General features: G+C 36.8%; 1 protein-coding gene across 13 annotated transcripts in view; it reads right to left on the bottom strand.

Annotated features, from left to right (window-relative positions):
• Positions 1-24,288, bottom strand: part of KCNMA1 (potassium calcium-activated channel subfamily M alpha 1) — a 526,598-nt gene that overhangs the window by 268,036 nt on the left and 234,274 nt on the right. For all 13 annotated transcript variants that reach the window (XM_072871308.1, XM_072871302.1, XM_072871307.1 and 10 more), the window contains one exon: positions 7,910-7,971. In XM_072871308.1, the coding sequence (XP_072727409.1) occupies positions 7,910-7,971 (62 nt within the window). The remainder of the gene's footprint in view (positions 1-7,909; positions 7,972-24,288) is intronic.

The raw sequence follows: 24,288 nt of genomic DNA, 5'->3' as shown, positions 1-24,288 counted from the left end.
ATGCTGTATCAAACGGTGCTGACAGAGTCTTTATAAACCATACATTTTGTCATTTGCCGAGAATCAGCAGTAGAAACAGCTGAAGTTATATTTCTGTTATAATAGTAAAACCAAGTGACTTGAAAGTAATGACTCAAGAAAAATTCATTTACATATTTAACCTAAATTTTCTTTACATCAGAAAATGACACCTATCACTCTGTTTGACTATTGAGCAGCTAATAAAACTAAGAGTTGTTTTTAGGAATTAACTCTTTATTTTTCCCTCTTTTTGTGAAGGAGAGGTGGGAAGAACAAATCCAACTAGATTTACTTCAACATGGGACAAAATTTATCTGCTCACAGAAATGGCCAGAAATTGCTGCATTATTAACAAAATTAAAATGAACAAAAACATTAAAATTGACAATGAGAGTGGCTGCAGGGTACCATGTGGGATTTGGATAGTCTGTATGAGACTGTCTGTATTATTTCCCAAGAATTCTCATTATGGAGGGAATAATACTGTTTTAATCTACTTGCCAAGATACAGACCATTGTAATTTTAGCAACTTGAGCAATGGTAAATATCATCTAACAACATTTCCTTGAACCAGATCCCAGAATTTCAAGTCAGCTTCTTCATCTCTATTCATGAATCATGAAAAAAATGTGTATATATAATAACTCCAACGTGTACTTAAAGTATGAAGAAATGCTCCAGCGGCCACTTAGTGTGGGTTAATGAGTGTAGTAAGACAAAGAAGAGTTTTATAAGCATAATTAAAATATTTTTGCATGAGTAAATTTCACTGTAAGTAGGAAGGGTTGACACAAAGCTTAGTGTTATTTAAGCCCTACTTACTCAAATATGAAGACTGAAATGCTATGTAGAATCTGTACACACTCAAAATACTGATAAATGCAATACTTAAGAGCATAGGAGCCTGAACTGCAAGGGATGTCCTCAGCAAAATGATACAGCATAGCTCTGTAACTGTTTACTGGAGCAGAAAACAGCATTCTTTTAAAACTGCAAGACATGTAAATGTAAAATAAAAATATATTCACCACACTTACAAAAAAATGAATCAAACTGTAACCTGAAGCTCATAATAAAATTTATTAGATTATTTTGTGAAATAACAACACCAAAGATCAAAACACTGAACTTTCTCTTAAGAACTGTATTTCTGGTCATCTTAGAGACATCTTAACTTTTTTTAATAGATCAGGCCAATGGGATTCACTCAAAATTCAGACATAGCAGCATTGAATTGTTTGATTTACATTGAAATTTCAATTGCTTTTTCCGCTAAGGGCCACAAAACTGAGAAAGAGTCATCAAAATGTTCTGCAGATTAGTCCAGGTCATATGGAAAAGCTGACTGATTTGTAATGAAAATATGATATTGGTATCAGAAAATACTTGGGTTTTGGTGCTTACACAGACTTACTGAACTACTCAGTTAAACTTCATACCTCAGACTTATCTGTAAAAGGAGTAACACAGCCTAAACAAATGAGAAAGCTGTGAATTCTCTGGGGCAGTGACAGTCTGTATCTGTAACAGATTTAAATAAATAATCCTCATCAGGTTTGTAGTATTTCTATTAGAACATTTTGCTGCACTAAATGAAATGTCTTTCACAAGACAAAATGGCAGCATCTGCAAACAAGCAGCAAAGTCAAACATGGTATACAATCACAACTTATCCTCAAATATTCCCACAGAATAACAGATTCATAAGGACTTGAAATAAAGTGCCACTTAGGAAAAAAAAAATATTTTGCTAGTTAAACATTCCAAGAGAACTTGCTAATGACACTTTTCTCCTTGTCTGTCAGACAGGGAATTCCTCAAATAGAATACTTATTTCCAATGCATCCTTCCTAATCTATGCCCATACAATGGCAAAAACCATTGTGAATCCTCCAAAACAAGAAACGAGACCTTCCATTTTGCATTGTTTTGTCAAACAATTCCTATTATAGCATCTCTGACATCTGTGTTTCCAGCTAATATTGCTACTAAGCAAGTAGGTGACAAAGACTTGCTTCACTCTAAATAATAGAGACAAGGCCAAAAAACTGAACTGAAAGGCACCACAGGAGACAGATGAAGCTCAAGAAAACTGTATTCCAGGAGGGAATGACAATCCTTTCTAAAAGTCATCCACATATAGAACAGAACACAAGAATACAATTAATGTGTCATTAAGTGAGAGTGCATTTTTACGTAGTCAAATACGTATGTGGATACTTTTTATATATATTTTTAATAAAAGCTGGACAAAAGAATGTATAATGATGCACTAGTCAATGTCAGCAGTTAAACTGCAGACATGACAAAGTAGGTTAACAATTAAAGATGTTTTCTTTTTTCTTATAAAATTATTTGATTCATGTTTGAAATTAACTTTGTGGTACATTGTCGAAGAACAATACCCTCAATAAACTACATCCTAGAACAGAGCTGTAAAGACAATTAATCTGATAATTAAAACTGTGTTTTAAATTGCATTATCCCATACTCTTCAGGGATTAATTCACAAATTTAACGCAATCCCAAATGGGCCAAGCTCTCACACTCCCACAGAGTAGAGGATGATCAGTGTCAATCAAACCTTAGTTTGTGGTGGCTAAAAGTACATCTTTGTGCTCTCTCTCCTGTCAGAGCATTGATGAAAGGTGTATGGAGATGAGGAGGACATGTAGGGTATTTTCTGATAGTTTTAGAAACTTGGAAAGCTTTAAGGAAAGTCTAGAATAGACACATTTGCAAAAAGCACAAAGCTCATTTTAAAAAATTAGTTTAGAAATCAAGCTAAGAATCAGAATAAGGGCATTTTCCTTATGGTATGCTTAAGACAAACTTGGTAGTTTTACATTTGGGCAGTATTCAGGTTCCCTGGATCTAGACAAATGAGATTTTATACAATCAGTATGCAAAAGGAACAAGCATTCACTTCTGAAATCTCAGATATACAAAGAAAGTACTTCTTCTGAAAAGGAGAACTATTTCACTTCTGAAATCTTCTCAGATGTACAAAAATACATAGAACATAAAAAAGTAGAGTTGCCTATAAGTTTAACTTTTTTATTTTCCACGTACAAAAAGAAATAAAGCTGTCTGATTAAGAACACAACAGTTGAGAACAAGCTCAGGGCTCAGCATGAACCTATACGTCTGTGTGTATATTGTATAAATCTTCCTATTCACAGTGCCACTGTTATTCTTAGATCCAGCTGTTTACTCTCATTGCCAGATGGTGCTTTTATGTACAATTCTGATCAAGTACAATATGTGACACAGTATTGGAAAAAAATAGCTATTTAGGAATAACTACACTGGTGCCTCTGAAAATACAAACAACTCCAAAAAACTAATCTGAAAAACACGTGTGAGTAGAACATATAAAGCCAATTGTGAGAGGTTTTAATGTTTTCACCTTGCCATTGATGGGCTCTATTATTTCTACACTGACATCAGTTTTCAGTGAATGGACTCCACTAAATGAGGTAAACTTCAAGAGACAGGACAGTAATAACTGGTCATTAGAAAGCAAGCTCTTTGACAAAAAATTAAATTTCTGTGCCTGAAAAGCACAGCTTATATCTATGGTTGCACATTACATTGTATTGTAACCCAGAAGAGAAAACAGAACCAGAGTAGAAAAGGATATTCACATCATAAACAGTTTCCATGCTACTGCCATTACAAGAAATAGGAAACGGGAGCCTGAGTCACCAGTTTAGTGGGAAAGTGAGTTCTCTGCTAGTGATTTTACCTAATCATGCCTAAAGATGACCATGGCAAGCAAATATTATTCTCTACTCTATTTGTTTCACTAATTCAGTACGATATGCAGAGGTCAGAATGACAAATGGAAATGAAAATACGCAATTCATCTTTAAGGCTGATGTAAATAAAACTCAAAGACGTAATTCTATATCTATTTGCTAAAACACCTTTTACATGCAGAAAAATAAACAGAAGTGGACACAGGAAGGAGGAAGGTTGTGAAAACTACTTATAAAAAAGCATGGAAAATGAAAAAGTATTGGCAGACGTCAAGCTCTCTGTTTTACTGCAGTACATTCAGCAGACTCTAGAGAACCATCTAAAGAGTGCACATCAAGTCAGATTTTATTTTTAAGAATGAACGATAATTCCATTATTTCCTTACCTGGAAGAATTAAATGATGAAAATTTTAAAGGAAACTAATTGGAAAAGAACTATCATTACGATATATGATGCTATTCTGTACTAAAGTAGATCACTTTCTTAATCAAAACTCTTCTAAGTAACTGCTTATGACTTCATCTTTGAATGTTCTGCTTTTATTCAAACTAAAAATGGAAGACAGACATTAAAGTGAATGAATCTCTAAAAATAAAAATGTCATTATTTGGTTATTTGTTACCTAAAGATTAAAATAATTATGTGGGTGATATTTATAGTATCTCTTTGGCAAATGTTTCACATTTAACTGCTATTTCCAGTATTGCAAAATACCATTGTCCAAGAAAACAGCATTTTATGAATGAGACTCTACAAATAAAGGAAGGAAGGAGTCTAGTCCTTACTAATAAGTGAAACATTTCCTCCCAGGATGTGACTGGATATAATTGACAGGGATGCCAAGAGAGTAATTTCTCTGCTAAATAAATTCCCAGTTTAAGGACTGGAATCTTCCACTAGTTGCTACCATGCATCACTGAAAAGTGTACATATTCACTTTAAAGAAAAATGTTCTATATACGTCTTGTGGTACTAGGAGACAACAGTTCAAGCTGGTGGCTTGTAAAAAGTAGAAGCATTGAATAAACAACAGAATAATCTTAATAAAGGGTACTGGAATAATCCCTATAGTTTTCAAATTAATAACCTTCATTCTTTCCACCAAGAATGATTATTTTTGTGATTTTGTTTAGAACCTTTCTTAACAGGTGAGGTAAGTGCTGCTTTTTACTAAGAAAAGTCAATTCAGATTAAAGCAGATGTATTGGATCACAACTGTGCCCATGTTTTGTAACAGAGTATGATGTGGAGATCCCCAAGTTTGTGCCAGAACCAGAATTAGTACAGACATATTGTACAGCAACACAAAGCTGCTTAATTGGCTCTGCTAAGATGTAGGACTAACTGCTATGGAGGATACTATGTTGATGAAGCTGCACTATTTTCTGACCTCAGATCCCTCCAAATAGCATTGCATTGGGCATACCATTTCATGTGGTACTAGTCTGGTAGAATGTCTGTTAGAGTGATGAACTGGGTAGCACAGAAATGCTCTTAGTTTACCCTACTCTCACAGCTGTGACTGCATCCATTTTGCCTCCAGTCACCTTCTCTATACCATGAATATAGCAGAGGGAGGAATGGGTAGTATCTTCGGTATGAGCCTTATTGACTTCCTCAGTGTCTTCCACTGGAACTAATCATGGCACACATCCTTGCCTGACAAAACTCAGTGGTCTTTTCACTCTTTCCCCTTCCTTCAATATCTAAGAAAGTGGTGGTGTTATTCCCATCTTTCTTGATGCCCCTTATGTATGAAGTCATGTAGGATTCCTTTGTGGACATCTGTGCCATTGTGTCAGCAAATCTACTGACAGATTAAGAGTCTTGGATTAATAGATCACTAGCATTTTGTTTTAGACAAATGCTTACACTTGTACTCTTCAGCTTTGGCTTGGAGACATGATTTTTGTCACTCTATGCGTAAGATCAAATGACAGCTAAGTGTCCATGGCACAGGCGGAATACAACAGCTATAGAATGCATTGTCAAGGGAAAGCACACAATGGTATACGTCACTATCTGTCTGGTGTGCGCACCAGATCCTGTTTGTCTCCACTGCTCCTGGCCAAGCCGTAGTCTCTGTTGTTCCAGTTGTTTTGCTGAGGATATCACAAGCCTTCCTCTCACCCTACCTTAATCATCTCCTGTTTGACCAAATTCTAAAAGGAATTACTTTTACTAATCATGCATTTGGGGATCTTAAATAGACTGATATTTCACTACATTTGATTCTACATTGCTGAAATAGATGTCAGGTCATCTGCTAACACAGAATAAAGCAGAATTTTTCACTTCAGGGTTATATGTGGGAGTTTCTAACCTGAATTAAACTACTAATGAGTATTTACCAAAAAAAAAAGAAAAAAAAAGACAAAGACATATGTGTGGGAAGAAAGCAGGGTTAAGAAGAAGGAGGAAAAAACAAAGGAAAAGTGTGCAAGTAGAGTATATTAACTTGAGATTGCTTAATTTAAACTTCAGCCAGGAGTTAAACATTGGCTGAAAACCCAGAGAAACCTACAGTTAAAACACTTTTCTATCCCCATTGACAGAGCAGCCAATAAGCTGGTAGCAGTACATGGATTAGGTGGCCCAAAGAAAGCTTAAGCACCCCAGAGAAATCTCCAATGTTGTCAGTTTTGGTGTCCTTGAGGAAAACAATCAAACAAAGGCTTCTAGAATGCAGTGCCTAAAAATCATTATATAATCCATTAGTTTCACAAAAGACAATTGCCCCGACAAATAGCTGTATATTGTTGGTCTGAAATTGAAACATAAGTGGAAACAGGTTTTATTCTATTTGACACTTTTGACTTGGATATGTTGATCACCCAGAAGCTTTGCCATTGTGCTTTAAAAAGTTTTTTAAAAGATCTTCCGAAAAGCACCACCTTATGTGCTTCATTGATTAAAGAAAAATTTGCTAAAATTAATGAGAAATCCATACCTTAGTTATTTGTGTTATGCTTGACACATCTAGGCTACAAAGGTATGGCTTGAAACTCACACAATATAGAGCTGACATCCATGTATTCAAGAATGCCTTTTGCTAGTGCTACCACGTACCTAAATATCAGTATGTACAGATGTCAACAGTGAAATGTCCGATTTTCTGAGTCACACCAGGATTGTTTTAGAACATAACCAGTGCCATTACAGACAGCTAGGCTGGCTCACATGGAGTGACTCCAGCATACTATCTTCACCGTCACAGTAATGGCAAGCCTAAAACTAGTTTGAAGAAAAGGAGCAAATATGTAGTCCTAGAGCTTTAAAATGCTATTGATAGTTCAGAATATCATCCTCCCAAAATAATTGGATTCAGCAGAATAATATTCTATTAAGTCCCTTTTTATTGGTTTCTTCTGTGTTAGGCTACCAATTTGCCTGTTACACCACTGACAGTGTCCAGCTTGATATGAATCCAAGGGTGGAGTATGAATGATATCAGAGAGGATATTACTAGTTACACTGGTTTGTATCAAACCATCACATACCTCAAAAGGTCAGGATGAAACTTTCTATTGCCTGTTCAAAACTACAACACTATATGATAAAGTTGGTGTAAATCTAAATAATACTGAGATGTTTTGCAGATATGTACTGGCTCACCTTATCTTGGGAGAAATCTATCAAACCCAGGAGCTGGAAATCTGAACAGATATGCAACATATAATGCTTATATTGACTAATTCATTCAGAGGTATTCAGGAGTGTTCCTGTCAGTCTCCTAAGACACTTTTTTCTCCTGCAAACTTTAATTTTTTTGGCAAATATTCTTCCCCTGTATTTCTTATCCTAGTCTTGAATTTGAAAGATTCGACATATGCCCAATGAACATAAAAACTATAATTTTGCAACAGTATGTATAATCTCAACACACAAAAGTAGTTTTTTCTCTCTATTCATTCTACAGATCCAATATGACTGTGTTCAATCTAGTTTATATAAGATCTTTTTTCCCATTCTTGAGTTATTTTGGTAGACCATGCACTATTAAAAAGTTCTTCGCACGCAGGCGATGAGACCAAGCACTGATTTGAAGTAGATGAATGGAGCAATTTAAAGATGTATAATTGCTTCAGGAAAGGAGGGAAAGGAAAATGTACTCAAATACTCACTCTGACGAATCTATGAAGTATATTACAAGAGCACCAATACTAAGAGCGAAGACTAAGACAACCTACAAAAGAAAAGAAGAGAGTCATTATTTAACAGTGTTAAGTGAAACATTTATTCTTTTACACACAAAAAAGACAAGGAAAATAAATCATAAACTAGTAATTTTTTATTTCACCTGTCATTTTCTTTAGAAAGCTACTCCTACTTGAATTTCAAACACTATATATTATCATAGAATACTTTCTTGCATTGAAAAAGAGACACAAACAAGTTGAATCCTAGCTGAGGGAATCCCAGTATACAATTAGGTCCTAGATCATAACCTCTGCTAAACTATATTCTTTAATTTCAAATGGCAAGCAATCCTACTGCATGGCATTCAAATCACACTATAGCTTTAGCAGACCTATCTTCAGGACTGCAGTAAGTTTCTGCTCATTGGTAGGTAAACCAAAAGTTGATGACAGATTAGACTGAATTTCCATTTATATACATGGTTGTAAAATCCACAGGATAAGTGTAAGGCTATGTAAAAATATGTATTTACTCTGCACTCCTGTCCACTGAGACTATAGTTAACTTTCAAACAGGTTAAAACAATAGCTTGATGCAGCATGTCCTGATACAATGAATACATACCCTGGGGACCTTGTAGCCCCAACATTTTCCCCCCTTTAAATCTGCTGAAGGTTTTGAACCAAATCATTTTGTTAGGTCTAGCATCCAGCCCTTATTAACAAGGTAGAACTTGCTTTTCTGGCTAGTGCAGCAGAAGCTGGATTAGTCACATCTCTGTCTCTTAATTTATTTTTTTCTGAACATAAAGCCAATACAATTGTCTGTCCTACTGGCTCCCAAAGATTCTCCAACATTGTGGGAAGATTTAGTTTCACATCCTACCCAAAGTAGGTCTGCATCTACACAGGACAGCATAACTGAAATTTCTGCACTCAAATTTTGGCTTGAAGAATCATGAAGTACACAATGGTTTGTGTACCCTTTGCAACTTAGATTTCTGATATCCTTACTCTAGGTTTCTGTCTCTTGAACAATGCCATCCACTGGGCCATTTGGAATCTGAAAACATGAACCAAATAAGCTATTTTTTGTATCTTAGAATACAATTCTTCTGGAAGAAATCAGAAAAGATTCCTGTCTGCTGCACTGAGGATGGGAAACAGATGGAAAATTACATCTCCTGCAACTGATCTGATCTGCTGGTCTACAGAATCAAAACAAAATGGTCCTTAGTCTTCTGGCAGGCACGTCTCAAGTAGCTGCTTAGAAGTAATGTCCCGTAAAAGAAACCCAGAGAATTGATTGCTCAGGATTGGGTAGACCACATTACTAACCTTAGTTAGTAACTAAGCTCCTCAAACACAGCTCCTCCAAACACAGGGACACAGCTCCTCCAGCTCTCCAAACAAAGGGACATACAGCTCCTCAAACTGCCAGTTAAAATACAACTTCTTAGTTGTATTTTAGGCTAAAATTTAAGACACTATCTAAACAACTGGATGTGTGAAATAAACTAGTGGTGTCATTCCAGTTCTGACTGAGCAGATTTATTAATCTGTATGAATACCATAACTAATGCATACTACCACCACTATTGCTACTTTTGTTGACAGTCTCAACTGTTTAGGGAACAGATGAGCACTGAAACAAAAATTTCTTCATGCAATATAGGCTTCCGACCTTTTTCTGAAGCTGCCATATTAGGAAGGAGCCTGACAGTCATAGTGCAAGCAATACAAGGGAACACGCAATGTGTTAATTCTAAGTAGACTTAGTGAAACAACAATGTAGAAGTTTCTCCACTCTCAACTATCACTAAAGGCTGTAATGGCAGTATCTGAAGCAAGGTATAATTATATAACCAAACTCTGGAGCTCTGCAGGGCCAAAATCAAACATGCACATATTTTCCAATAAAAGAAACATTAATTTCTTAATACTATGTAATCACTACAACTTGTTAAAAAAATTATATTCAACTGAAAGTTTACATTAATTTTTCAGTCCTTTTAGATCTTGCTGACCATAAATTTTTGCTTTGTGAAAGTCTGAGAAAGAGTATTTTGCCTGAGTACAAGTACCTGTTGTCTTATCTGATGCATTATCACCCAAATCAGTGAGATCTGTCAGTCAAATTCAAGGACTGAAGCTTGAAACTCTTCAAACAACATTTTTACTATGTAAGTCTAATATAATGTTAACATCTATGGTTTGAATCTTCTTTCATTAAACTACATTATTGATCAGATGTGTACAGGTGTTGCAAGGTGAAATAAGCTATTAAATCCATATCAACTGGTAAGAGTCTCACCATCTCATAAGAAACTAATGTGGTGAATAGAACTTGTGGATTATCACCTGGCAATATACCCCGAATTATGATTAGTAGTGATCCCAAGGCCCATTTTTCTCTGAGTTAAGTTACTAGGAATCAAATTGATTGTGCACACCCTGCCCCACCCCTTGCAGTATTCCAAGCCACACACAATCACAGTTTGGATCTGAATCAAAACTGCTCTGTTGTCTAGCTCTAGAACTGCTTGTTATCAATACATTTCAATACAAGTATTTAAAAGACGTTTGGATGAGGTGCTTAGGGACACGGTATAGTGGTGGTCTTGGTGGTGTTAGGTTTACGGTTGGACTCGATGATCTTAAAGGTCTTTTCCAACCTATACGATTCTGTGATTCTGTGATTTCAAGGGAAGTCTTTATTTTAAAAAAAAAAAAAACAGAGTTAACCAGGGTGCTGAGGGTTCTGGGAATACAGTGCTTACATTTTTGGTGAAAATTTTCATTTGACCCAAATGAGTTTTAAACACAGGTATTCAATCTTACATGGTTTAAAGTCACGTATTAATGGTAATGTTTTAGCCTACATTCTGTGGAATCATTTATATACTAATAGCAGCATCAAAACCACTACTAAATACAGGTATCTCCTTAAAAAGAAAAAAAAAAGCAAAAACAACTCAACCAACCAACAACCAAAAAAGCCAATCCAAAAAAACCCCAAAATCGAAACAACAGATTGACCCTATAGCAGGAGTTTTGAGCTGAAGAATGCAGAAATGACCATTTCATGCTGAAAATGAAATTTGAGAAACTAAACTTGTAATCCGTTTGGGACTCTACGCACTCTTCTCATTCTTTAAAGTTTTGCAAAGTACACAAATAAAGCTGGACTTTTATTTTCCATTTCACATAGCAAGTCTTAGGTCACAACGTTCAGTCATTGCCTACTAGCCAAAGGAGTCCTCTAGAACAAAACCAGCATAACTGTATACCAGCCTTGCATTTTAGTTATATCCAATCCCTTAATAACCATCACTGTGCTGCTTAAATAATGTTATATAGATAAGGGGTAAGATCTTCCAAGACACTTAAGGAATTTAAATGTTCTGTGACAATTCATATAACTGCCACTAAAATGCAAATATCTAAACTTTGCATGAAGCTTCAGATTCCCATGCTACACCAAACAGTGAGATATGTATGCAAAACTACACCATTCCCCTACTGTAGCATATATCTGATTTTAAATCAAGGCTTGTTTTGTCTTCTATTGCCCCAAAACACATACCTAACATTACAATTCATAATGTCCCCAAAAATCACAGAAGGGGCATCAGGAGAGAATGGAATCTTAAACACCATTTTTATTCGGCTAGCAGAGAAACACGTTTTTCCTTTGCTAACTGACAGAGGTATTGAGCTGAACTTGAATACATCAAGTGTGTGGAAAAAGCAGGGCCTGAACCAATCAGGTTAGAGTTATATTAAAATTAGAAGAAGAAAAATAATACCCTTCCATGCTACATAAACATATTTGACAGAGTCTCAGATGCAAGTTTTTTCCTGTATTCCCATCTGAAAAAGCTGAATGCAACCTAGTTATTCAGACCCAGGGAGACATTTATTGAGTTTAGGTCTAGATTCAGATTAGAGCCTTTGCTAGATTGTCATGGGACATAACACCTATTTTGGCGAACTACCTATGCTTGAAGATAGGTATGAACATAGACAAACTGATACCCCAAACTCACAACAAGTAGAATCTAAGGGAGGAAAAAAGCATACGTGAATTATTGCCTTTGTCGTTAACTAGGCCATGGGGAGAAGCTTGCTTGCTCTTTTTATTATTCCAATGCAACTGGCACAACATTGCAATTGCTACACATGTATTATAACTTCTCTCTGTCTGGAAGGAAAGAATCTTTTAATTTACAATAACCTACTGTTTAAGATTGAGAAATGTTAAGTCATCATATGCTAGCAGCTACACTGACTAAGCACTTAGTATCAAGTTAAAAATAAATACCAATCTGATTAAAGAGGGGGGAAAACATAGAGTAGTTGCTGCATATCCTTAAATCTTTCCTAAAAAAAAATATCCAGCCACAGAGTTCAACAAAAGTGTACAATGACTTTTTGAGGCAGGAGTCAGAGAAATTGCAGATAAAATCCACTCAAAGAAAACTGTAAAAATGTTTTGCTCTCCACTGCTAGCAAGATGTTCCAGAAGAGCTTTGACTGCTCTGTTGCAGTCAAACTTCATGCAACCACATTAAGGACAGAAAAGGGAAAAAAAAAAAAAAAGAAAAAAAAAAAAGAAACCTGGAAATTTTAATCAGGGTGTAGCAACATAATAAAACTGCAGGGAAAGTATAGGCATTGAGAAAATACTGTCAGAATTAATCCATGATAACTGTAAAGGGGATCAGCACACCTTCCAGGACAAGGCCTATGTAACGAAAGGATGATAGTGATAATCCAACGGGTGGCACTGTTTCCCCTACAACTGCATGGAACTAAAGTCCTGTCGTTATTGAAGAAACATGGGAAAATGGAAAGGCTGTTCACAGTAGAGAGGAGGGCTACAGTTAATACATCCACAACAACGAGGAATGTAAAGACTCTGGAGCAGGAAATTCAATCTGTCATTACCCTGTAACGTCTGAACGTTCTGTGCAACACGAACCAGAACTTATTGAAGTTTCAAAGGCAAATTCTTGCTTACACAATATTGAACTATCCAAACATCGTTAATACAAAATAGCATAGAACTCAAGAGGTGAAGCAGGAAATAAAAAAGGAATAGTTGTCTATTGTTATATTCCTCTCAACATTAAGTATTAAAATAAGAAGTACACAGTGAAAAGAAAAAACTTTCAGGAATCCTGTAAGCCCTAACACTTCAGGGCACCAGAGAGTCCTTATTTAGTTATCCGATGACAATCTGTTGTGTATTGTTCTTCAGAAACGTCTGTCTGAAACTCTTATTATTCTAAGGTTAAATTTTTCAACCCTAAGCCTACTGTACTGTTTAGAATGCATTAAGTTGCTATTAATATTTTTAGCATTTCACTTAATTTTAATTTTTACATCCATACAGTAAATGCTGTCAATGAGCTACTGAGCTTCTTCATATGATGCTTTAAAATAAAGCTCTATTAGCTTTTATATTTCAAATTACTGAAGGAGAATACAAATTATTTCTCATGACCATAAAGCTACATCCTCAAGGATCCACGAATTTTGGAACACTAAAGTTTGCATTAGTAAGATGTCAATACCCTGAGGTTTTGACCTAATTTGAATAAAAATTTACATACTTTAAAGATAAAAAACAAACTTCCTTTAACCATAAAAATGGAAATAAATGGTATTTCTTTTATAGACAACAGAATTTACTTGTCTGGGATTTGTTAGGAATGAAAACCTGCATTTCTAAGGACACACCAGCTGCAAGTTGTATTTCAGAAGTAGGAATTACTTAATCCGTGTTTGGCAATCCCAGCATTAATTTGCAGACTCTAGGATATGCACCAGCATCTGTGCAATTATTGCAGTTTAACAAAAGTAAGACTTGAGCAAGTCTAGACCACAGAAGAGCCAAAACGGCTTACTTAAATTGATGTCTCATTAACTGATACCCTATATGCAAAGCCATAAGTGGTAAGAAATTATGCACTGCAGCTGATATAAACAGCTGAGCAATTAATATCTCTTAGGTTACTATAAATACAAATGAAGTAAGTGCTATTTACTATAATGCAATATAGATTCTTGCTCTAAAAATCAGTGTTCTCCACCCATTTTTTTGGCAGCACTTACTTCATTAAGATGTTTTTATTAATATCACCTTTGGACATATCATAGTGAACTGAAGCAGCTGCCTGATGTTAAATTATACAATTCATGTTAGTTCATCCAACAAAATGGTCTTCAAAACTTTGTGATTTGTCAAGACAAATGAAATGTTATATATATTTTTATAGCACTCAATCGTAAATTTCTGTTTAGAGACTTTTTTTCCACTATACCCTGATACCCAGGAGTAAAGCAGGAGTGAGGATCTCTAAAATCCATCAGTAGGACCTAGTACCATGCTCTGGATGGAGCTGTACACTGCCTCTTCTCTGGGCTTAAACACATTGCTCTGTCTCCAGTCTTTCTGTCTCTGCTTCTTTACGTGGTCCCTCCCAGGCAAATGTATAAATAACTAAAACGACAAAGGCAAAAGTAGACAATATCCACCATCTACTCTATGAGGTCATAAATTCCCGGGGGCTCTTAGAAGGTCATTCTACCTCATTCAGGTTTGCAAGATCATATTTCTTATTGATGAAATGCTCTCTTAATATCTTCCAGAACAACTGCATACAATGCCAGCTTCTTTTTAAAAAAAACTATCTAACCATGCGCCAGTAGTCATGAGCCACCTTACAAGAGCAAACTAGGAAGCAAGAACAAGAGCAAGCAAATGAGGGCTGAAGCAGGTGAATAGGAGGAGTGATAAAATAATGAAAAGACAAAATAAGATTCCATCTTGTTCCTACCAGCAATAAATAATAAATGAAAAGTTCAAACAAGGATTCTAAGAACTGGGAAATTTCCTGTCATTGACCTTTTATTCACAAATATAGGGAACCAGATTTTGCAGTTAATATACTCCCTGTATAAGAGCCATACTTGATGGAACATAATACTATGAAGAAGAAGCAGTGATATATGCATTGGTTCTCATGCGAGTACAGGCAAAGTGCAAATTCTACAGTCAGAACCTGCTGTTGAGGACAGGATACATGCTAACAGCTATGAATCTTAAGGGATGTGTCTGCTGGGTAGCGTGCTAGCTAGTAAATCTGTCTCGGTGACTTATTGATCCTGCCATTTTGCAATGCAGAAGAGGCAGGTGGTGCAGGGGAAAAAAAAAAAACCACCACCAAAATAAACCCACAACACATTTCTACTATTTCTTCCACACTTGGAATGTCAGCTAGGATTTAGCATCCAAATCTAGAAGGAACTAAGCACCTCCAAGCTAGACAGTGAGCAACCCCATCTTTCAGGGAAGTCAGAAGAGGTTCAAGAGCACACAACTCTGAAGAGCCTTTACTAACTCTTAGTTTTGAGCCTGAAGCAATTAAAGTACTAAATCCAAACTTTGCAACTTTGATAGCCACATTAAAAACTTCCCAGAAATACAGACTTGAAAATGTTTGCATGCAAGTTATTTCCTTTGAATTACATTTTCTGCTTTTTTATTTTGTTTACCTTTATTACACAACAAGGAGTTAACTAAAAAGTTAATTAGTTATTAAATTCTACAGTAACTAAATTAGTCACCAACATGCATTAAAGACAGTACTGAAAACTTTGGCAGCTTTACGAGATTCCTTGCTATATAAATTTTCCCCTTTGGCAAAGCTCATATAGACTTACCATTTATCAAGAAAAGTCAAAGTTTATTCAAAAGAGGAGGTGAAGGGGAGTGAGAAATGAGTATTTGATAAACCAATAGGCAGTAAGGTCTTGGCGAACATCTCTAGGAAAATTCATAGCAAGGATTTAATTTTAAAAATAAAAGGCAACAGTAAAGTAGGTCAGCATGAGCTCTGGATGATCATCATGAGCATTCAGAAGACTTGGTTATTATCCCTAGTTCTGCCACTCATGTGGTGTGTGACCTAAAGCATATTACTTGACCTCTCCAGGCTTCTGATTCTCCCTCTTGCTTTCATTTGGCAAGGATACTGCATGTCAACTCATTAGGGCAACAGCTGTTACATTACAGGTGTTTGCAATGGATCTAGCACAGCCGAGACCTCTACTGCTGCCACAGTAATAATAAAAAGCCCGAGTAGAACACTATGTAACAGTGTCAGCACTATCTATGAGAGCAAAGGGACTTTATTTATTAAAGGGTTTTATTTAAATAGAAAGGTGTCCATATCTCTTTCTAAGAGAAACTTCTTCTTTATCGTACTGGAATTACAGTTTTGGTCCCATTAAGCCACCGCCCAGTATAGTAAGGTTTTAATTTATTACTGAAACTAAAATTATGTATTTATTGTAAATATATCTTTAAAAATACAGTTCATATTTAATGCATCTCTTTTTACAGACTTGCATAATAGTGATAAGAAATATAGACACAAAATTGCTGGGAGAGAAAACAGATATAGCAGATACAGAAAAGTTACCAAAAAAACCAAAAATTCACCACATGTTCAGTTCCCACATATTGACCTTACACATCAGAACAGTAATTTGAGTATTATCTGAAAGGTACAGGTAAGATGCATGATAAAGGCCTGAATCACTGTGAGCTTGCCTAACTACTCATAACTGTAGTAAGGAATTAAGGTAACAGGTCAGTGGGAGTAGGATACGTGACATCTCTGAATAAAACCACACAAAACAGAATTAGCAAATTCAGCCTGTCTGCCATCAGCTGCATTTTACTCTCTCTCCAATAAAAGATTCAACTTTCATACATACACTTTAAGGGACTACTTCTCATTTGAGCAGACTGCTTGAAATTAAGAGGAGTCTTTCTTATTAAAGGGATTCTGCGGGATCAAAGTTCAGGAATCCTTAGAGTAGACACCAGACTCAGGAATATGAAAAATCAAAGCAGGAAATAAACCAAAGAAAACAAGTATCTTAATGCACTTTTGTTTTCCACACACATTCCCAATCTCATTTGAGGAAGAATTTTAAAAAAAGGAAACAACTTTGCTATGTTCTGCTCTGTATATGTTTCTAAGCATGTACAGAAGCCTTTGACACGGTCCCCCACAACATCCTTCTCTCTAAATTGGAGAGATACGGATTTGATGGGTGGACTGTTCAGTGGATAAGGAATTGGTCGGATGGTCACATCCAGAGGGTAGCGGTCAACGGCTCAATGTCCAGATGGAGATCAGTGACGACTGGTGTCCCTCAGGTGTCCGTACTGCGACCAGTGCTGTTCAATATTTTCATCAATGACATTGACAGTGAGATTGAGTGCACCCTCAGCAAGTTTGCAGATGACACCAAGCTGAGTGGTGCAGGTGACACGCCAGAAGGATGGGATGCCCTCCAGAGGGACCTGGACAGGCTGGAGAAGTGGGCCTGTGTGAACCTCATGAGGTTCAACAAGGCCAAGTGCAGGGTCCTACACCTGGGTCAGGGCAATCCTCGGTTTCAATACAGGCTGGGGGATGATGTGATTGAGAGCACCCCTGCGGAAAAGGATTCGGGGGTACTGATGGACGAAAAGCTGGACATGAGCCAACAACATGCGCTCGCAGCCCAGAAGGCCAACTGTATCCTGAACTGCATCAAAAGAAGCGTTGCCAGCAGGTCGAGGGAGGTGATTCTGCCCCTCTGCTCTGCTCTGGTGAGACCTCACCTGGAGTACTGCGTCCAGCTCTGGAGCCCTCAGCAAAGGAAAGACATGGACCTGTTGGAGTGAGTCCAGAGGTGGGCCACAAAAATGATCCGAGGGCTGGAGCACCTCTCCTGCAAGGACAAGCTGAGAGAGTTGGGGTTGTTCAGCCTGGAGAAGAGAAGGCTGAGGGGAGACCTTACAGCAGCCTTCCAGTACTTAAAGGGGGCCTATAGGAAAGACAGGGACAAACTTTTTAGCAAGGCCTGTTGTGACAGGACAAGGAGCAATGGTTTTGAACTAAGGGAGGGCAGATTTAGACTGGATTTAAGAAAGACATTTTTTACAATGAGGGTGGTGAGGCACTGGCACAGGTTGCCCAGAGAGGTGGTAGATGCCCCATCCCTGGAAAGACTGAAGGTCAGGTGGGACACAGCTCTGAGCAACCTGATCTAGTTAAAGATGTCCGTGCTCATTGCAGGAGGGTTGGACTAGATGACCTGTAAAGGTCCCTTCCAATCCAAAGCATTCTATAATTCTAAGATGTGTTAATATTTCAGCTTTATTTTTCTTTATCAAAGTGATTTTTTTTCCCCTCAACTTTCCACTGACATATTGACAATAAAATTAAAATTTATGTTCAATCCATAAATTTGAAAAGACTGAGATTTTCCAATTAGTGAAAAAATACAAGACAAAAAGCCCCATCTGTTAATGGTGCTCTGTAGCTTGAAGTTAATTAGGTTTGCTGGGAGAGTGCCTGGCAATATGACCAATTAAAGTGCATGCAAGCTTTCCAATTCAGTATTTAATTTCGTTAGTCAAAAAACCAGCAGTACTTTCTATCATAATGTGCCATTTTCTAGAGCTAAATGCATAGCATTATATGTATGTAAATATGTGTGTGTGCACTTTTTTTTTTTTCCCTCCAACCTAAAAGGTCCTTCCTCCTGATCACCTAGCAGTCATCCAAACCACCTCCCATTAAGGGCAACAAAAATAAAATTCACTTTTTGTATATTGGTAAAAGCGTACCTCACACTGATTTCCAGTGCATGCATGACTGGCTCTACAGTCCCACTGAGCAAAAGAGTTATGTTGGTAACAGTTACCTACAAACTATTCTTCCAGTTGTCAGTGTTCTCATTTTCAAGTTCCTCATAGCCTGACTGTAGATAAGGGCCATCAGTGAGCCTACTGGAATGTCATTTTAGAGAAATGAGTGACTGACCTGTCAAACAATCAAATCGTGCTAACTGAAAGGCAAACAAGCTCAACTGCAAAACTGCTCAAAGGCAAAAGAATGCAGCTCTAGAGCATGGTCCCCCTACCATATACAACACAGCAGGAGAGTAGCACTCATAATGACGGTTGATTATTCACAGTCCCATCCCCAGTGCTAGGCCTGCGGAAAGCCTCTGCTTATTGCGTCACACCCTGAAATGCAGTATATGATAATTAATTTTTTTGTTTGTTTCTATGTTCCTATGTTTCAGTTGTGACAGAAGGCTTTTTATCTCCAGATGAAGAATTGGAACTAAACAACTTCAGATGGAACTCTTTATTCTAAGAATACCTCATCCCACCTCTAGATAAAGAAAGTGATCGAGGCAAGTGAGATGAAGAAGCAATCAAAGGCTCTTGCACTTTCTGGTGTAGTGCCTATACAAAAAAAATCTCCACCTGTGCATGGAACATCTTGAAAAGCACAAAAGTGCACTAACTTACGGAAAGAATAAAAGAGACAAGATATTGCCCCAAAATCATAACCAGAATCTGTATAACTAATTTAGAAAATAATCTAACTATAATGGTTCAACATCAGGGAAATTAATCACCTGAAACAAAGAGGAAATCTAATAAGGTCTATACCAGTAAAAAGTAATCATTTGCCAACAGTTAACCCTCCCTTGTATCTGGAATACCACAATACAGAACTGAAAATTAATAAACAGTAAAAAAAAAAAATACACTGGCAAATGCTGTCTTTTTAAATTAAGCAATTTTCTATTTCTTAATTGGTATTTGTTTAAAAGAAAAAAAAATTAAAACAAACCACAACCCAAGCATACAAATTTCACTGCTCCTCTTCTCTTTACTTCAGTATACTGTACTCCTCACCAGTTCCCATCAGCAATTTGTTAACAGAACAACAACATAAGAGAACAACCAAGAAACTATCAAGGAAAAAACAAGATGGAAACCAAAGAATGGTGGTAAAAATGCCAGAAAAGAATAATATCATACGGTAAAGAAAATGCTGTGTCTTTTAAATGTTGAAATCGGAAATATATTTCTGGAGATAAGGTTTTGGGGTAAAAAACCACTAGCAAGTGCTCTCAGGAATGAATAAAGTTGCAAATGTGGACCTGCTGAGAATTTAGGCCTGATCCTGCAATCCATAGGGTGTTGTTAAAATATTATACATGTTAACACTGCTGCTAAAGGAACTTCAAGCTTTATTGCCATGTCATAAGAAATTACTAAAAGGAACTACATTTCTTTGTGAATGGATCACTTCAAAGGATTACATTTAATGAAATTATTTACCTTACACATTCAAAATTAAGGCTAGATTGTATGGCAGACAAAAAGAATCCTCACATTCCTCAGTCATTTGGACATTAGAGTCTGACATGCAACCTACACGCTAGACAGTCATGTCAATAAATGTCAAAAGAGGAATTAGAAAAGGACTAATTACAAGAGGTTTCTTCCTCTTGCTAAGGTTTTATGATTGAATGGGTTGGGTAAGCTCATTTACTCAGATTTGCTGTTACTATTCCTAAATTTTCAAATAGCAGAACTCCACAAACACAGAAACAATTACCTCCCTTTTCAATTGTTTAGGTTCTTAGTCACAAGAACTCACACGCTGTCCTGGTTTCAGCTGGGAGAGAGTTAATTTTCTTCCTAGTAGCTGGTATAGTGCGGTGCTTTGGATTTTAGGATGAGAATAATATTGATAACATGCTGATGTTTTGGCTGTCGCTAAGCGGTATTTACATTGGTCAAGGACTTTTTTTCTTCAGTTCCCCATGCTCTGCCAGGTGCCCAAGAAAATGGGAGGGGGCACAGCCAGGATAGTTGATCCAAACTGACCAAAGGGCTATTCCATACCATATGATGTCATGCCCAGTATATAAACTGGGGGAGTTGGCTGGGGGGTAGCGATCGCTGCTTGGGGACTGGCTGGGCATCAGTCGGCGGGTGGTGAGCGGTTGTATAAATTTTCACACACCCCCCCCCCCCTTTTTTTTCCCCTCCCTTGGGTTTTGTTCCTCTCTCTCTCTCTCTCGTTGTTTTCCTTCTCATTATAATTCATTATTATTATTATTATTATTTTGTTCCAATTATTAAACTGTTCTTATCTCAACCCACGAGTTTTCTTACTTTTGCTCTTCCGATTCTCTCCCCCATCCCACCGGGGGGGAGTGAGCGAGCGGCTGCGTGGTGCTTAGTTGCCAGCTGGGGCTAAACCATGACACACATACAGCAAAGGGGGATGCAGCTGTGGAAGTGTTCTCTGAAAAAATGGAAAGCTCTTGGCTTCAGTAAAGCCTGGTGAAAATTCATTCAAGAAAAAGACTGAATGAAGAAGAAATGGTCAAATCATTCAGCATACAAAAAAGCATTTGAATGCTTGTCAAGGAATGTACTTTAGAACAGTATGAAAACAAGGCACAGTCTTCAGAAGGGAAAAGAATCGCTGCTAAATACATCTGATTAACTGCAAAAACAGTTTTCTGCTACAGTAGTCAACATTACAGCTCTCATCTTCCATTTAACATTACCTAATGTGGTGGGTTTTTTCTTAAATCTTTTGTTATATAAAGATAATTTCCAGAATTGTAATATTGCCACTTCCATTTCCAGAACAAACATAGAGTAGAACAATTGCTGATGCCTGCAAATGAATGAAGCCTTGTATTCATTGGTCAAGTTCTACTATAAGTCTAGGAAAATCCATAGCTGTTTCATAGACTTCTAAAGAGAGGTATCCATCAACAACATGACTTTTTAATAGGGACCACTATACCTTCAGAGATTTGCATGAGGATTTGCAGGAGCTCACTGTACCTCAAGTCACATTGTCTACTCAGTGATTAGGCATAGCTTACTGTCAACTACATCAGAAGCTTTCTTCATTTCTTAAATGAAATATCAAACACTGGACATCAATGAACAAAATCAATGTGAGGAAACCATGCTAAATAGGAAGGGGAAAAACTATTGTTGATGGAGTTAAACAACATAGTATTTTTGAAAGTCACCTTTGCAAGCACGTTTTTCCTCCTTTTTCTCAGCATTGTTTGTCCTTCAGTCATTTTGCCAAAATTGATAGCTTTGACTGATAGCCACAGAAAAATATCTCTCATACCAATCGGCTTTGAAGACTGAAAAATTGACTTTTTTGATCATTAGGAATAAATCTAAACCTACTTAAATCACCCAGCTTTATATGAGAATTTGTGAATACAAAAAGCTGCCTTTAATTAGTGTACAAAAGAAAACTATAGAGAGAGCAAGCCTTAGCAGTGACTGTAAATTGTAGCACTGTCTAAATTTTAGTCATTGTACAGACTTAAGATGTCTGATAATTCTACACAAGAGCATAGACCTCAACTTATCTGAAAACAGAAAATAAAACCAGCAAATAGTTTTCCAGGGGCTACTTCAAAATATAATTCTAATCAGAACTCTAAATTTCCCATAGCAACATGAGCTCTTTTGTTTTTAGACTAATTTGAACTGAAAAGCCTGCCAATTAATTCTTTGACACAATCATTAATCATGAGATATGAGATATGAGATCTCTATGCAATTAGATAATAAAATTTAGCAATTTCACTGGAGCAGCTAAACCTAAAGTAGATAAATGTTCAGGGTCGTGGTGATCTTGGTTTATGAGGAAGCATTCACGCACAGTGAGAAAGCCATTTTCTATGGGCTTTGGAAGTAAACTGAACAAATGTTCATATAGTGGTTTCTGCTCCTTTAAAAAAAAAGAGCATAAATTTTCCTTTTATCTTATGTAAAATCTGCACAGGTATAGTTATATGCTACTACAGGTGAAATCTTTATTCACAATTTGGTGCAAGGCTGCACTGCTACATGGAGGTTTCTTCACACACTTTGGTATTTCAGAGAAAGGCACGGAAGCCTTTGATACCATCAGTTACAGGCATTGGTGATTTCCATACTGTAATCATCAAGGAAATGCTGATGGTACGTTCTGAGTATTGTTAACCTGGAATTATGATGCAACATCATGTACCAAATGATGAGAAATTCACATGAGGTATGAAATGGAATCAATGATTTGCAACTGTCACGAAAGACCAATGCAGAAAACAAATGATGTAGCAAGCAGTGATGTAGACAATGACATAAGCAAGCAAAGGTAAAAAGTTATTTTTACACAACAAAGCTTACTTGTGGTGAATACTTTTTCTATTTTTTGAGGGGTAGGATGGAAAGAGCAATTTCTCTGTAAGGATGCAAAGAGTGATTTATTCAGCAAACTTGTTTCCTGCAGATGAGTGTTCCTGTGTTGCTATGTGGCTATAATTCTAAAACGGAAAGCTTTTTTATGAGTGTTTTTAATGTGGTTTAAAGATAAAATCATATAATCATAAGATTAAAGGCTTGCAGAACCAACTTCCAGTGTAACTCTCTCTAATAGTCTTGTTTACTACCCTTGCTTTTAAAAAACATACAGCAGTGACCACTAAATCTGGCCTTGAAACCAACTGTTACCTCAGCTGACCTTTTCTCTTGCTTGCGACAACACTGTGTCAGGTCCTTTAACTTTCATCCTCTGCTGTCATGGTTTTTGTTGTTCTTTTTACCTAACATGAAGAGTTTAATTCAAAGATAACTTTTCAAAGTCATCCCTTCCTCTGGGTCCATAGTCTTTGCATCTTTACCTAGTTTTGCTAGCCTGCGGTGTCTCCCATCAGCATCCTTATCCTTCTTACAGATGCCCTCTTGAGGGTGGAGACCTAGAAAACTGCCTGTCTTCCTGCATGCTTTATATGGTCCCTTGTGAAGGTCTAAGACTGTAAGACTACTGAGTTTCATTCTGGAGTGGTCTTATTCACAGACATAAAAAACACAGGGTGGAGAATAAGGAAGATACAACTTCAGCTTATGTTCTGTCTCATAACTGTCAGTTGGTACATAATTTTTCCCCTTTCTGCATGCTTGCTTCAGCCTGGCTATATTCTCTTTCTGAGGAGCTACGAGAGCATTTATTCTGAAAACCAGCAAAAACCAAAACTGGACAAACCCCCAGGTAATCACATACCTATCCTGGCCAAAGAAATTTATTAGAGGTATTTCTGCAACTCTGTGTCTTTATGTTAGTATGCAGTTTTAGTTCACATTTTAAAATACTATGGAATGGGCAGAAGTTGAAAGTACATATTGGGTTTTAAGGATTTTTTTAAGTGTTGCAAGAAAAAAAATATATCTTGCATGAACTACACAAAATCTAGCAGCAAACTTTGTGAAAGACAAAGGGTTTTTCTCTGAATGAGTAATGCAGGATCTGGCTGAGATTCTGGCCAGGTAAATTATGCCACTGAAGTATAAACCCTCTTCTTTTTCTTTTATTTTTTCATGTGCTTTCCTTCCCTCCCTCCTGAAACTCTACTTACTATTGATCTCCTATACAGATTCAGTCCTATGTTGCTTT

Source organism: Ciconia boyciana, chromosome 8, assembly GCF_034638445.1.
Source record: "Ciconia boyciana chromosome 8, ASM3463844v1, whole genome shotgun sequence".
NCBI classification, from domain to species: Eukaryota; Metazoa; Chordata; class Aves; order Ciconiiformes; family Ciconiidae; genus Ciconia; species Ciconia boyciana.
The sequence above is the reverse complement of the archived record's forward strand: the minus strand, read 5'-3'. Positions and strand labels throughout refer to the sequence as shown.